This window comes from Pempheris klunzingeri, chromosome 19 (genome assembly GCF_042242105.1).
Source record: "Pempheris klunzingeri isolate RE-2024b chromosome 19, fPemKlu1.hap1, whole genome shotgun sequence".
Classification (NCBI taxonomy): domain Eukaryota; kingdom Metazoa; phylum Chordata; class Actinopteri; order Acropomatiformes; family Pempheridae; genus Pempheris; species Pempheris klunzingeri.
The window spans coordinates 10,703,500-10,718,683 of record NC_092030.1 but is presented as its reverse complement, the minus strand read 5'-3'; the positions used below and the strand labels follow the sequence as shown (position 1 = coordinate 10,718,683).

The following is a 15,184-nucleotide window of genomic DNA, read 5'->3' as shown; positions in this document are numbered from 1 at the left end:
CTCAGGGAGATTCATTTTTACACTCCTTTGTTATTTTCTTTGTTTACAGGTGTTCACAGACACAGAACCTATAGACATGCATTAATGGTGTTCGAGCGATGGGGCTACCATATATCACAGTTAGTGGGGGGGTTGATGCCTGACTCAGAGGCATCTCAGCAGTGTCCTGGAGGTGAACTGGCACAGCTACGGACTGGTCTGAGCTGGGAAACAGGGAAACATTGTACATTGGTTTATTGTCACTCTGGCTGTACAAGCTCACTTGTTCGAAATTATTTAGCTGGGAGGCTGTGTATAACAAAAAAGATCTAGATATATCTATATCTATATCTATATCTATATAGATATATCTATCTGTATCTATCTATATATATATATATATATATATATATATATATATATATATATATATATATATATATATATATATATATATATATATATATATATATATATATATAGATGTAGATAGATATATCCCAATTAATATAACAGTTAACTGAACAAATACAATATTTTAGAGATCCAAATGATCAAAAATCTTCTTGGTAGTCCACAACTCCATAAATTAAAGTCTTGTCTGTAAGTTGATGCTGAGCTCGAATGTTGATTCTTGACCTTAGAAACAGTAGTTGCAGGGGGCTGACTGGTGGGCTGCCTCTGTTCCGTCTCTAGATGGGGCCCTCTGCAAAAACCTTACCGTGGCGTCCGCCTCAGTATTCCAAGCGTGCTTGTTCCCGGGACAGGACTGGGACGGGGCAGGACGCAGGCCACTGTGGGATCACCAGCCCTGACTGAGCCGCGTGGCTCTGGACTCAAGCTCCGCGGGATGAACGCTGCTTTGTTTTCCTCTGTGAACCCGCATCTGTCCCGCACCTTCATGTCTGACTCCTCCGCGACCCGGGAAGTGCGCTTTCTCCGCTGCTGACTTGGGGAAAACAAGAGGAGAAGATCCGGCAGAAGAACGCTGCGCCCGCTCCTAAAACTGGATGAAAGTACCTTCAGTGTCATTTTGATTCCCCCCCTGCGCACCTTCGTGAGAGAGAAGCGCCGCTATGGCCCCCTTCCTGAGGAGTCTGCTCTGGATGCTTCTCTTGTTTCCAACTCTGAGATGTGACGGTGAGTGTAAAGCACTAAAGAGAGAAGAGATGCTGCACAACACCAGAGGCTACTGCTTATTTAACATCACCTTCCCTCACAGTTATCTGGGGAAACTTGGCGACGAGCTTTTGGCTTTCCTGCGTCTGCTTCATGCGTTCACATGATCTTGCACAATAGTTGGAGCTTTCTTCTTCTTCTTTCTTTCTTTCTTTCTTTTTTTTTTTTTTTTCATGTTCACTTTTTCATGTTGCAGTTAAAGTAAAAGCTCAGAGAGTTGAGATTGTCCTGCTTGGAGCCGGAGGTCACATCTCATCCCTTAACAGTGAGTCCCGCACTTTGAAGTGGAAGTTGGTGTTAAAAGGCTGCGTTAAGAGTTTAAAAGACACACACACACACACACACACACACACTGAGGAACACGTTGGGTTTCCTCGTTAATTGTCTTGAACGTAACTAAAGCGGATTTGTTTAATGCACAGTTCACCTTATCGCTGAAAATGGTTTAAGGAGAAACGGGTGGGGTGTAGGGGCTCCCCATCCCCCCCCCCCACACACACCCCTCCCCTCCATAAGTGTCTGTGATCACTTAAACTCTTTGTCCTCTTTCAGCTTGTTGACATGTGTTCCTTGCAGCTCCGAGTCTTCATAAAAAAAGGTGCTTGTCCCAGACTCAAAGGGCCACTGTGTCGTTGTCATGTTAATTGAATGCATGGCTCGAGGTGATCTCGTCTTTGTCAGTCATGCTAATTCATTTACTCCCCCTGCGGGAGATGAGAGCTGTGGGGATTTGTGTTTTCAGCTCCGGCTCTGCGGACTTACCATTTGGTACGAAGTGAAAGGAGCGCAGGAGGAGGTGGGGCGCAGATGATTAGCACCTTCCCCCCCTCTTTTTGGCTCTGCAAGCAGCATTTCTTCCTATTGTGACCTCAGTGAGGACTGAAGAAGGCCAGATTAGTCTGTGCTTCAAAAGAAAAAGAGACTTGTCTTTATGTGGTAGCTAATTTGAAATTCATACACCAGTAATTGTGTCCATCATTTTGTCCTTAGAGGACATTCCAGTGTATACACTTGTTTAAGGCTAAAGATCTATATGGTTAAAACCAATGTGACAAAACCAAGAAATGTTTTCCTATACTGGAAAACATTGCTGTTAATTAATTAATTTAAAAAAAATCACATGCAATATGTGTATCACACTTGTAAAATATTTTTTGAAAGAACTAAATTCAAATCTCTATATGCAAATTTGTCAAATGTGAAATTCTGTTTTCACCTGTGATAAATTGTGACTTATTTGTTTTAACGTGAGGTTCCAACTTTTCACACAGAAAATACCTGAAGCTGACCTGAAAGTGTGAAATGGTCTCCCATACATGATAAACACATACAGACATTACAACATGGCAAATACAGTGTACAAAGTTGTGAAATACAACTTGTTCCTTGGTTGATAAACAATTAGTTTTAATCATAGTGTACTTTAGGTTACAGTACTGCCAACAGTTTGTCACTGCATACTCTTACTATATGGTTTTGGTGTTATATGCTTAGTTTTCCTGCCCCTGAGGCAGCCATTGGCTTCCATTCATTGAACTATAAAAATCAACTTGTAAAACCTTGAAACAGGTTTGAGTAAAGTCATTTATAGCAGCAAACATCTTGGCTGCTTTTATTGTTTAAAGTTTCTACATGTTAGTTTTCCTACTGTACTGAAATGAATGGAAACTAATGGCTGGTAGAAAACACAGTCTCGAAATATTTTAGGCCTCCGACACCAAGATGACGTCACCGACAACCACATGCACATATGAGCTGCAACTGCATGAGTGGAGACAATTAGTAAGTAGTCTGTGCTCCAATGCAACAAATATATTGGAAAGAGAAATTGCCAACCAATTTCACACCAGTGCAAATGTATTGAATGAAATCAATCTTTATCAGTTTTCATGAGCCAGCAAATCAAACTGAGAGTGAGTCTTTCATCTTTTGTTTTGTAGTGGCTGTTTTCCTAGCTTGTGGAAGAGGACAATAAAAGACAGAAGTTACTGGATGAAAACACTGATTTACTAGGATGATACCAACTGACTCAACATGCCAGTCAAGCGATGAGCATTGAAAGTATCTGTAAGAATGATTCGAATAACAAGTTAATAAGCTGCAATGATGTGAGAGCACCATATTGAGGAGGCACCAGAAACCATGTTGGATTAGAGTAGATAGGTGGAAATGAGGCCATGGGGCTGTGGGGGGGTGCTTAAGGAGAGCTCTGTCATCCCTCTGATCGGCGATACTGAAAAACTACCCCAGAGGCATCGTACTGTGTACTGCTGCTCATTTAGCAAAGAAACCAAACATTAAGCTCTGTCTAAACAAAAGCAGCTGCTTGAAAACTCAACTGACCACATCTTATTCAGGGACTATCTGATAAAGAATGAGTCAAAAACAAATGAAGAATTGGTTTTTGACCATTTTTGCTACTCAGTGTTACAGACATATTTCTGCTACCTAAATGACTTTATTCACAAACCGATAGAGCCTTTTTCTTCTGCCTGATACAACTGACTGCCACACCATGCAATGTCTTCAAGGAGAGATTCTGAACATGTGACGCAATCCCCATTGAACAATGACCGTGTCTCTATAGCAGCAGGGTTTTCACGCTGCCTTCACGTGTTGCCTTCCACAACAGCCATAAACACTTTTACAGTAAAGGTGGCGTCATTGGTTCTGGAGAAAGAAAGTTGATATTTAGTCAGTTAGCATGCACTAGATTAACCATCCCTCTTACCCCCACTGCAGAAAGGATTCTGCCCATCCTCCCTTCCCCCTTTCCTGTGCACAAGCACAAGCGGCTCCTGTTGCTGATTGGCTAGAATAATATTGAGTGGCCCGGCCTGTTTGTTTCCCATTTACAGAACCAGGGCTGTGTATGAAAACCAGATTTTTTTTCAGTGCATGCAGAGAATGGGCAGCTGGTGGAACATGAGGAGATATTTGCTGAATTTCACTAAAAGTATAAAGGATAAGAATTGGTGACACCACCTTTAAATGTGTTTGGACAAAGTCTTAGATGTGGGTTTAGTCAAGTTTAAAGGAAAGATTAGAAGCATGGTACACTGGTGTAACAACTCCAGTGTTTTGTAACAGATTTTCCATTTTCCTCTATTATGTTAAACTACGGTTCATAATAGGGCTGCAAGCTCCTTGTTTTGTCTTGGCTGGTCGATGTCCTTCTCCCGTTCTGAATTACCCAGTTCTGTGTCACGTTCACTCTTGTGCATGATTGTTTGTGTTGCCCTAATGCATATTTAAGGCAGGCATCATCCAAATGACGAAAAATATTTCCATTAAGAGTATGACTTGCTAGACAATGGAAAAGCATATCACGAAACAACAGGCATTCGTAACTCTTACCATTGGTCCTATTGCGTATTGTAGTCACCAAAGTGAGCAGTGACGAGTTGTTTAGGATTCCATGAAATATGAGGAGAAGTCCAGTTGTGACTCCAGAGTAAGAGATCAATGCATTTAAAGGTTTATCAGATGACAAAACACTGAACAACAGTGTGTAATACTCACTGTTATATTATTATCCTTTGTAAACAGTGGGATTGCAGTGTCCACAACCTAAAGGAGTGTGCACTTGCATGTATTTGGTTGGTCAGTGCAGGATCTTGCTGGGTGATGTCCCATTGTGTTGCAGCAAAAGTTGAGCCCGACGACACTTTTCTGCCGGACAACACTGCAGTATTTTGTTAATGGTAAAATTTTTGCCCAAATTGTGTCAGAAACATCCATCCTAGTTTACAGAACCGCTTCCTGCTTCTGACCTCATGTGTTTACTGCACTTGTATGCAGATGGTTTCCTTTGCAATAAAGGATTATCTCCTTACTTTCTCCCAAATAAAATGGCCATACATGCATTTGTTTTTAGTGATGTAGCCGTATTTAGAGATCTTAGCTATCGCTCGCTTTTCCGTTCACAATACAACTTGTTGCTTCATAGCAGGCGAAACCATTCCAACCTGTTTATTTTTTGAGGGTTGTTAATACACTGCTTTCCTAAAATGGTTTTATGAAGCAGACATAAAACAGCAGGTGAGAGTGATTCATGTGGAGTCTCATTCTTAGTTAGGGAAAACAAACTATTCCTGCTGTTGTAATCAGGTGCCCCACCATTAGTTTAGATGAAGTATCGTATATATATGTGTGCCACTGCAGGGCAGAACCTGTCTGTGGTTTGATGTACGTCATGAACTAATGGCTTTGTTATTTAGCTACAGGCCAGGCACTGATGTGACTCACAAACATATGGAGGGATGATTAACTGTTGCATGGCACACACATCACAAGTTTTTCACCTAGTTTTATTGCCCACACCATCTACTCTATTACACTCAGGTTTACCTCCTCTTTCCCCTTCCTCATCTAGCTGTGAAGTGAAGCAATGCGTAGCAGCACTGGACAAGCCAGAAGAGTTAGCCAGAGGTCACCCCATTAATCTGGAGTTTGTGGAAATGTGAGGGAAGAAGGAGGGAAGGGAAGTGTTTTCCCTCAGTTTTTAGAGTAAGAAACTTAGTTCTTAGTTAAGATGTGAAAACTTTACTTTGGACCAACAGTGAGACATTTGAGTTGGAGCCATGTACAGTATATCACATGTTGATTTAAATAGGAGGGAAGTCAGAGTGGTTGTCTGTCAGGGACAAGAAGAGACTCACATGTTTTATGTAAGAAGAGAGAGAGATTTGATGTTGCAGTAGTACGGGTGGACCAATTGGACCAATTGGCAGCTAGGCTTGGTTCTCTATTAAACTTGTGATTTTTCAATTCATTTATTAACTGTTTGGTCTATAAAATGTCAGAAATTAGTGAAAATTGCCCATCACAATTTCCTAAAGCCCAAGTTGAAGTAATCAAATGACATACTTTGTCCAACCAACAGTCCAAAACCCAAATTTATAATAATTGTGAACTGGAAAAAACAGCAAATCCTCTAGTGTGACATGCTGAAACCAGTCAATCTTAAATGTTGTTGTTTAAAAAAACATGTAAATGATTTATCAATTATCCAAACATTTGCTGATTCATTTTCTGACTATTGAATAACTAATAAACAGTCATCAAAAGCAAGTTGTGGAAGAAGTATCTAAAAGATCTTTTACTAAAGCAAAGTGCACTCAGAGGATCAAAAGTAAAAGTACTCATTATGCAGAAAAATAATTCCTTAGATTGCATTTATGCATGAGCAGCATTTTAATATTGCCGTTAGAGGGGAGGCTGATTTTAAATACTTAATATATTCTTCAGTTGTTCATTTGCAGCAATGATCCATGTTTGATATACTGATCACATTTTGTGTGTAAAATATCAGTCTGAAAATAACTAGTAACTCTAGCATTACATGAACAGAGTGGTGTAAAAAGTACATTTCCCTCTAAAATATAGAGGAGGAGAATTACTAACTAATATGAAATGGAAACACTCAGGTAAAGTAAGAAGTACTTAAGCACGGGTCCCAAGTATAGTAGTTAACGTAGAAAGTTACTCTCCAGCACTGATTTGTTGTCTTTTGCTTTGTCCTTTATGCATTGGGATTAATGAGTGATCTGTTTATTTTCAGAGTGTATTACAAAATCTGTAACATCTGCACTGCCCCTCCCTCCTTTTATTATTTACAGTATGTAATTGTTTCCCCCTCAAATTGCACCTGTAGGATTTGAGCCTTTTCAGCCGCCTCATCATCACAGGGTTTCATAGCCGACCTTCTTCCATCAGAGCTGGTGCCAAGTCATCCTGACTGCACAACAGTGGTGGCTTTGTTCTAGGTTGCAACTAATTGCTGGCTGGTGACAAGTACTCAAAGAGTGTGAAACTGCTCAAGGAAGGCTGCAGGCTGCCATTGTGTTGATATACACAGAGCTGTGCTTCAACATACAGACAGAGCCTCAGAGAGATGCAGGATTTATACATTTCCAGGTGCATTCTTTGATCATATCCATAATGTGGTCATCCAAGGTGAATTTCAACTCCAATACTACTACATAATGTGAAATGGGATAAACATAAGAAAGAAAACTTGCTGTGTGCGTAGGATTTAGTGGGATCCATTGGCAGAAATGGAATATAATAGTTATGATTACATTTTCAGTAGGATATAATCACCTGAAATTAAGAGTGGTTATGTTTTTATTAGCTAAGAATGAGCTCCTGTCATCTACAAGGGGAGTGGTTCCTCTTCATGGAGTCTGCCATTTTATGTTTAAGTGGCAGCTTGAATTTGATGCCTCAAATGCACCTGTTGGAAGACTAAGAAGGTGAAAGAGGAGGAAGTGTTGTAAAGGAGGTGTTGTGAGAAGTTGGGGAACCCAAATTTTGACTAATGGAACCTCATACTTGTTATTTAATACAATAAAACGCAAGGGAACAGGAATCTTCACTAGACACCTGTCATGTTTGTTTTTTTGAACGAAGACAGGCAACTTCTCTCATTTAAGGTGTTTTAATGTTTGTAAGAATAGAACATAAGCATGGCCATGGACTTAGTCTGTTCTCAGAAAACCACAGTCAGCAAGCTGTTACTCTGTAGCCAACAGATAGCAGAGTGAGCCCCGGGTTCTGTATAATGCATCAATTTGTACATTCAGATATTGTGGATAGAATTGTGATTGGTTTAGATTAGGTGGGGGGAGACCATGGTTTAGACTTAGCTCTCCCTTGTTGGTGCACAGGCTGGTCCCAGCCTCTTGGCATCACGACCCCCAATCCGGTAAAGCCGAATCTGGAAAAGGTACCCTCCCTATTCTAGTCTCATGCATGATCATCCTTCAGTGCAACCCATCCCTATTGTGTCTATCTTGTCTAATTTCTACAATAGTGGCACTCAGAGAGAGCACCTCTTGTCCTTGGAGCTCCCTTATATGGAGTTGTTAGTGTGGTGCATGTAAGCTGTGTACCCTCTTGCCAGACTTCTCTTTGCTCTCATGTGTCTAACCCTTCAGAACCTGGGGTCAGTGCTTGTATCCAGTCTTTAACATTATGAAGTTGGCCAACTCTATAGCAATACATTTAAGTGTCTGTCCCTGTAAATACAAAGCAGTGAATAAGGTACAAAATAAGGCACTATGAATAATAACAATATGATCTCCACACATCATAAGGCACTTGGAATAGAAACACTATATTCGTCACAAATACTATATTCCCCACACACCATGGCTGCTCTGACATACATGGGATGAGGCGAGGGGTATTCAGTTGGTTCTTGTTGGCGGCCTCACTGCTAAATGTCACTAAATGCTACACAGTGCAATTTTTCACACATTGAAAAACCTCCATGGTTTAAGACCTCATAAAAGAAATGAATAATTGACCTGCAGAGTCTTAGGTGTTCTGTCGAGAGTTTTACAGACAGCTTCTTTATAATAGTGGTCTATAGAAAACAACTGAACTCTCTCTAGCTCTCTTATTTCACTATTTGTGCGAGCAACTGAGTGCAAAGGCACCCATATTAACCAGAGATCCTATCAAGTCATGGTGAGCGCAGACCACAATGTACAAATTCCTAAAAACAAGATGCACAGTGGACAAACTTATTGTAAAACATGTATAGTTTTAAATCTACTTCACATCCACTTGAATCATCTCTCATATTTTGTTAAACTAACTTAATGGAGGGGTTGTATCAGCGCCAGCCACATAACTAGGACAGTTTTGCCTTGAAATCAGATTTGATTTTCACATCAACATCTTTTTTATTAGATTATGACTTTGAGTTACAATTTAAATCAAACAGAACAAAGTAAATTAAGTTTGCATTCATGCTCACAAATAATGCCAGCTTTGGTACAGGCATTCACCGTCCCTACACGCAAATAAGCCTTGGTGCTGGACTGGTTACCAGCATACTGATGACCTAGTTTAGTTAAACATCAATACTTTTTTGTTGAAGGTGTCACGGGAACATATGTCAGTTCAAAGTACAAGTAAAATACAGCAAAATAGTTTAAAATATGCTATACCAATATGTGATTATTATTCAGATATATTTTGCAGAATTAAATATTAGTGGCCAGAGGAAAATGTTTATGGCCCAGTAGCAGTCCATGGCCCAATTGGGAGCCACTGATCTATAGTACTCTACTGTACATGTGTCTTTATGCATAAAATCAAACAAGTTACTGACTAAATGTGCAGAAAAAACCATTATAATAACTTTAATATTGACAATATTGACAACAGCCCATTTAAGATGTCTACCTAAATTATCACAGATGACTAGTGAACATTGAGGATATTGCCCAGCACTAAGGGGGTATCACATAGGGTGTCGAGAATTTACTGTCTCGAGTCCCTTTGTGAAAGCAGAGTGCCTTTTATTGCTGCCAACACAGAGGCCATCCACGCAGTTCATGAGTGCACGTGGACCATGGCAGGAGAGGAAATGTGAGAACTGCGATGGCAAGAAGGTCTCTGGCTACAATAATCAGCTGGAAATAACACTGAAGAGCTTTTTAACTCTTTCTTGCATTTGTTGATGTTAGGTGACAACACAGAGAGAAATGACTGACAGAGAGCGCATTGCTGTATGCTGGTATGTCTTAGGTCTGGTACTAATTATAATCCTGTATCTGGGACTAATTAGAGCGATGAAGACATTCCCATGGAAAGGGCTCAGTGTGGGTTGACTTGTAGGCAGGATGGACTCTGTTAGTAACAAAAGTTGTGTTTAAGACATTAGTTTATTGGCTTTTTGGGCAAATGTCCTGTTTAACTGGTCAGCTGTTTAAATAATCCTAGAACAGGGTTTTGATATAACTAGACTATGTTTGATTACAATGTGCAATCATATCATGACAGATTTATCTTGATTGTATTTTGAAAAGGAACCATAGAGGCATAATGCTCACATATGCTGCTAATTACTGGAGCTGGTTAGCAGAAACAAAAGAGGAGGTCTACAGGTTTTTGTAGGAGGAAAGGCAGTATGACATGAGTTGACCATAGAACCCTCTGTTCCTCTAATGCTTCATTGTGTTGCTGCAACCTTCTGTGTATGTTTATGCTTTCATGTGCTGAGTGTAAACAGGACATTTTGCATCAGAGTATGAGTCAGCGCTGAAGAACTGAACTGAAAGAAAATGGAACAATTTCTGAAGAAAACTGACAAAAGCAGAGAACTTTTAATACACAATGTGAAGTTGAGAAGTCGCGCTAAGAGCAACTCTGTTAGGAAAGCTCAGAGTTGGAACACAGTTACAGTAATTAGTTCGGGAAACCATCAAAGCATAAATCAGTTTTCCAAGTCAGAGAAAGCTAAAGATTGAAGATTATGATTATGTATTACACAGTCAAGTGAGAGAGACAGAGCCTTGAGGTACTCAACAGCCCAGAGGGGCAGTGAATGATGTGAAGCCGTTGGAGAGGTAGCAGATAAAGAAAAGGATATGTTTTGGAATTTGTCTGCTTAAATGTAGAAATGGCCAGCTCACAGGTAGGGATCAGTTTGGTGAAGAAGTCAGAGTTTGACATATACTCAAAAAAAGCAGGGGAGACAATGAGGAAGAAGTCACTGGCTTATATGATCTGTGGTTGAAATCATGTATAATTTGACCATATGCCACCTGTATATCTATCAAATGTATAATTTTGGTTTGTTGTTGTTGCTGCTGAGGTCTGCTTTATTTTGAAATGCAGCCCTCCGCATTCTTTCAGTGTCATTGAAATAGCAATAGGAGATAAAAAATGTCCGTCTTCACTAATGACTTTTAACAACAACAACTTTCCTGATGTTAGAAATGTAATTGGGGGGAGGGGGTTTCCAAAGCTGCTCAAAGTTCCGGCAAGCACCTCTGTTGAAGCATACTGGCAGCTGAAGCCCCATGGTAACATTTTGGTGCTGATAGCCTTTTCAGTGGGCTTCCTGGTTCATATTTTGATGCCCATACAAGACTTGAGTGTGTTCTTTAAACACAGTCCTATTGGTTGTCTGACAAAAACACTGTGTCCGTTTTTTTCTAACGCGACTATTTAGTGCAGGAAGTGGGTGTGACTGTCAGTTTGTCACGATACAGCCCCCTCTAAAGGCAAATGCAGTAAATACTCTAAAGAAGAGGTATTCAGACAGTCTCAAAGCAGTGAAAAGCTCCTTTCAGGCTGATGAGGGGGTCTCCCACCACTACTTCTTTTGGAGTATATAATGGCCTTTACTCACTGGTGGGGGTGGAGGTGGTGAAGAGGTTCAGCTGACATCAGAGTTATCACTCCTGGCTGTCTAGGGAGGAACTTTTAACTGGAAAGTAAATTTGTTACTTCCTGTGCAGAGTGGATTTTCCCCCAGTGTCCCTAACTGGCCAATAGGGTAAATTTATAGTGTTGGGACTTGAGGAGGTAGAACATGTCTTCGCGAATTAGTCTGGCTGCACATTCATAGAAGGACAGATGTAGAAACGTGTCATAGATTACACTCCTGTCAGAGTGTTGGGAGGTTTTATCAGTTGTTTGCTTAGGAAGTAGGCTGCATTACCTCTTGAACTGTTACATAAATTGTATAGTCTGTTAAGTGAGAGAGAGCCCCACCCCTTCCCACCCTTCTACACACACTTAAAGGTCAAAGTTCAACTGACGCACTTGTGAAGTAGCCAGGCTGTCGGTATCTTAACTGAAAAATCTATTTTCTAATCTGTGTTTCCCAGTAGAAGAATACATTATGGCTTTTTTTTATTTCGCTGAATTCCAACATGTGCTGCGCAATTGTCTTTTTGGATCAGAATATATTAAGAGCCACAGGCAGTGTTGTTGAGTCTGTTCATAATTATCCTGTTAAAGTGTCCCAGGATGTGCTCTCATGTTTTATTGTACATACTTCTCTACCTGTGTAACTGTCTTCAGAGAGGCTTTTTTGTATCGATGTAACCTATACTTGTCTGCGGATCCCTCGCACAGTCCTCTTTAACTCGATGAACAGAAACAAACGTGTAGCTCTGCACAGTTTTTGTTAGATTCTGAAGAGAAGCTAATTGTTGATAATGGTGTAAAACGATTAGCTCCACAATGCGGACCTTTTAGGAAAAAAGAAAAACAGATGTGTTTCAGCCTGATTGTGATGCACTTTTCATATAAAAGCATTTAGAAAAGTGTTTCATGAGCCAAACAGATGACGTGAAAGCATGAAGATCACCAAATATGGAGATACCAGGTTTCATTGTTACCTTTAATTAACAATTGATAAACAAAGAATGGCTCATCCATGTTCCCCAACCCCCTAACCCCTGCATATGTATAGCAATCAAGGATTTGCTCATAGTGTTGTCTGTAAAAGCACAATATATGTACTGTTATTGAGTTAAAGGCTCTTTAATTTGCCTTGTATAGTAAAAATTCCTCTTATTCAAGAGGCTTTGTGAGTGTTGCACCTCAGAGGAAAATTATTAAAATCATTTCCTTATGTTTAAGTATTAGGACCACAATAGAAAAGTGGTCCATAGAAGTCCCACATACCAATGTGACTTAATCCCATCTTTACAAACTCATGTGGGATTCCTGCTAAAACTAACATTTTGGGCAAAAGAGGACACCATGATGCACTTAAACGTGTTTCCTACTGATGGACACAATAAAACCATGGATTGTTGGAGTTGAATATTTTGTTTAGTCAATAAAAAGGGAAATGTAAGATGGAATAGGATAGGACTAAATTAGATAATTAGATTTGGGTGACATGACAATATAGACCATGTGTCGACACATATTTGTCATACCATTTGCGCTTGCTTTCTCTTTAATATCTGCATTTGTTTTAGATCATGGTTGGGATTGTTATTAATCAATAACCAGAAATGCTTTATGGTCATATTGTAGTTTTATAATTTTTGTATTTAAGTAGGCCTGCAAGACAAAGAAGAAGACAATACAATAAAATTAGACAAAAGAATTGCTGAAAAAAAAGTTGGGAAACATTTTGTGAGTGTTTGTTGAGTTGTGTTTGTGAGGTATTCAAACTGAGGCATAGTTGTTCATGGAGACAGACGAGTAAAACATGCTGAAAGTCCTCAGTAAGCGGTGGTTGGCCTTTACAGTCTGCCACGGGACTGTGGAAATATGTTAACAGCAGGCTTGTCAAACTAATAGCATGTCCCACCTCCTACAGCAGATGCTTTGTTAATCATAGTTCAGAGACGGGGGGAAGAGCTTTGAGGAAAGCAGAGTTTTCTCATTTGTTCACAACTAAATCTCTGTAATATTCTGCTGCGTAGTACCTCTCAGCCCCAAATTCCTGCTCTTCCCTCACACTGCTTGGGTGAAGGAAAGACTGACTAAGAGTTGGTTTGGAGAAAGATAAACAATTGACACTAGCGCTTTGTTTTACATGCATCCAAAAGCTTTCTTTTTCACAGCCTACCCTAATTTTCCAGACCCAGCTTGGTATGCACACGCTTATCAGAGAGCCAATAAAATGCAAATGACTGAGCTCGTCCCCCATCACAACCTTCCCAGTCTCTTTTATTGTCTTGTCTTTGAGCCTCCAAATGGCTAAATATTTGAAGGGAAGTGCCTGTTTTTTTATGAGATGGCTATTGTTGTTTTAACTCAGTCAGGGGGATGGAGTTACCCTTGTGTGAGTTGCCTCTGTGATGAGGGCTCGCAGGGTGGGAAGATAGCATCAGAGCCAGCAAAGTGGAAATTCCTTTGCAGTCAAGTGATATAATCTGACAATCCAGAGAGTGCCATGATACAGTCATTATGGCAGAAAGACTGTAAACTTGTTTTAAATGTGTGTTTATGTCTAGTTGATAAAAGTGATGGAGGCGGTGTGACAAAAGCAGTCACATCTGGACATGGTTTGCATTTGAGAGGAACTTCACCACCATTGCATTTTTGTATGGAACCTGGTGCTGCCGTCTCAAGAATGCTTACAATTTATCTGGAAAAAAGTATGTTTAGTTTTCAGTATGTGGAAATCAGCATTTTTATGTATTCACATTACTGATAATTGCAGTTTAAAATGCAAAATTACGTATGTCATGTGCAGTAGGCCTCATTCCTGTGAGCATGCCCCCTTAGTATGTCAGAATAGTATGGAGGAGGGAGGTCTCAGAAGCTATTGGACAGTCCAAACAGCACTTGGACATTTCCCAATTGAGAGAAACACTATGGCACCCTATGACATGACAATTTACGTGGAGGACAAGCATGTATTACCCCAAATGGTACAAAACAATGTAACTTAAAGCTAAAACATACGTAGGTCCAAACTTATATTAATGATCATTTAATCCCATTTGTTTGCTAACCTACACTACAAGCAGACCCTTTCACTTCGTCAGCTGACCCATTTAAAAAAGACAATACTGATGTTTCAAAATGGATATACTGGGGAAAATGTTGCATCAGAAAAAGTTCATACCATGGCTTAGCTAAAGCCAGCGGAGATTACCCTGCGTTCTATCTGTTAATATTCACAGACATACTCTGACTTAACAGGGGTCGCAGGCGGTCAGCATTGATACCTGGTTTAACTGCTCCATTGTTAACACCCTGAATCAACATAGCTAAAGCAGTGACAGTTTCCAATCTAATTATAATGACAAACACTCAACCAAAAACAGGCTCCAATATTAGAGACAAGCCTTTATTGTTAGTGTGCACATGGGAAGCTAAAGAACAGTAATGTTTTTCTCAGGAGAGCGAGAAGGAGAGTCAGCCATGACTTCAGATGAATGTTAATGTTGCTCTGTGTCTGCTGGATGTGTCCGTGACATTTCATTGCTAAGAGTTTAGCCATGATAACTTCATAAGAATGAATGATACTATATAATGATGGTGGTTGTGTATTTGTAGGATTGTTACCAGCAGTTTACCCCCACCCCCCCCCCCCCGACCCTTCCCCCACTTTATGCTCCTGGTCCACATTTGTTTGAAGCCATGGATCACTGTATCCCAGTTTTAATCATCAGTCATTCCCGTCCACTGACCTCGCGCAATCTAAATTCAAACTTCATTGTAACAATGAAACAGCAACTATAAGATGATACATATTATTCAATCTACACGTACTAACACAGTATTTTGTGCAAACATCCATTAG

At 40.1% G+C, this 15,184-nt stretch overlaps 1 protein-coding gene across 1 annotated transcript in view; it reads left to right on the top strand.

Annotated features, from left to right (window-relative positions):
• The first annotated feature begins 855 nt into the window (after positions 1-855).
• ror2 (receptor tyrosine kinase-like orphan receptor 2) overlaps positions 856-15,184 on the top strand; it is a 43,188-nt gene continuing 28,859 nt past the window's right edge. The window contains exon 1 of the mRNA XM_070850257.1: positions 856-1,119. Coding sequence (XP_070706358.1) covers positions 1,056-1,119 — 64 coding nt within the window. The 5' untranslated portion in view covers positions 856-1,055. The remainder of the gene's footprint in view (positions 1,120-15,184) is intronic.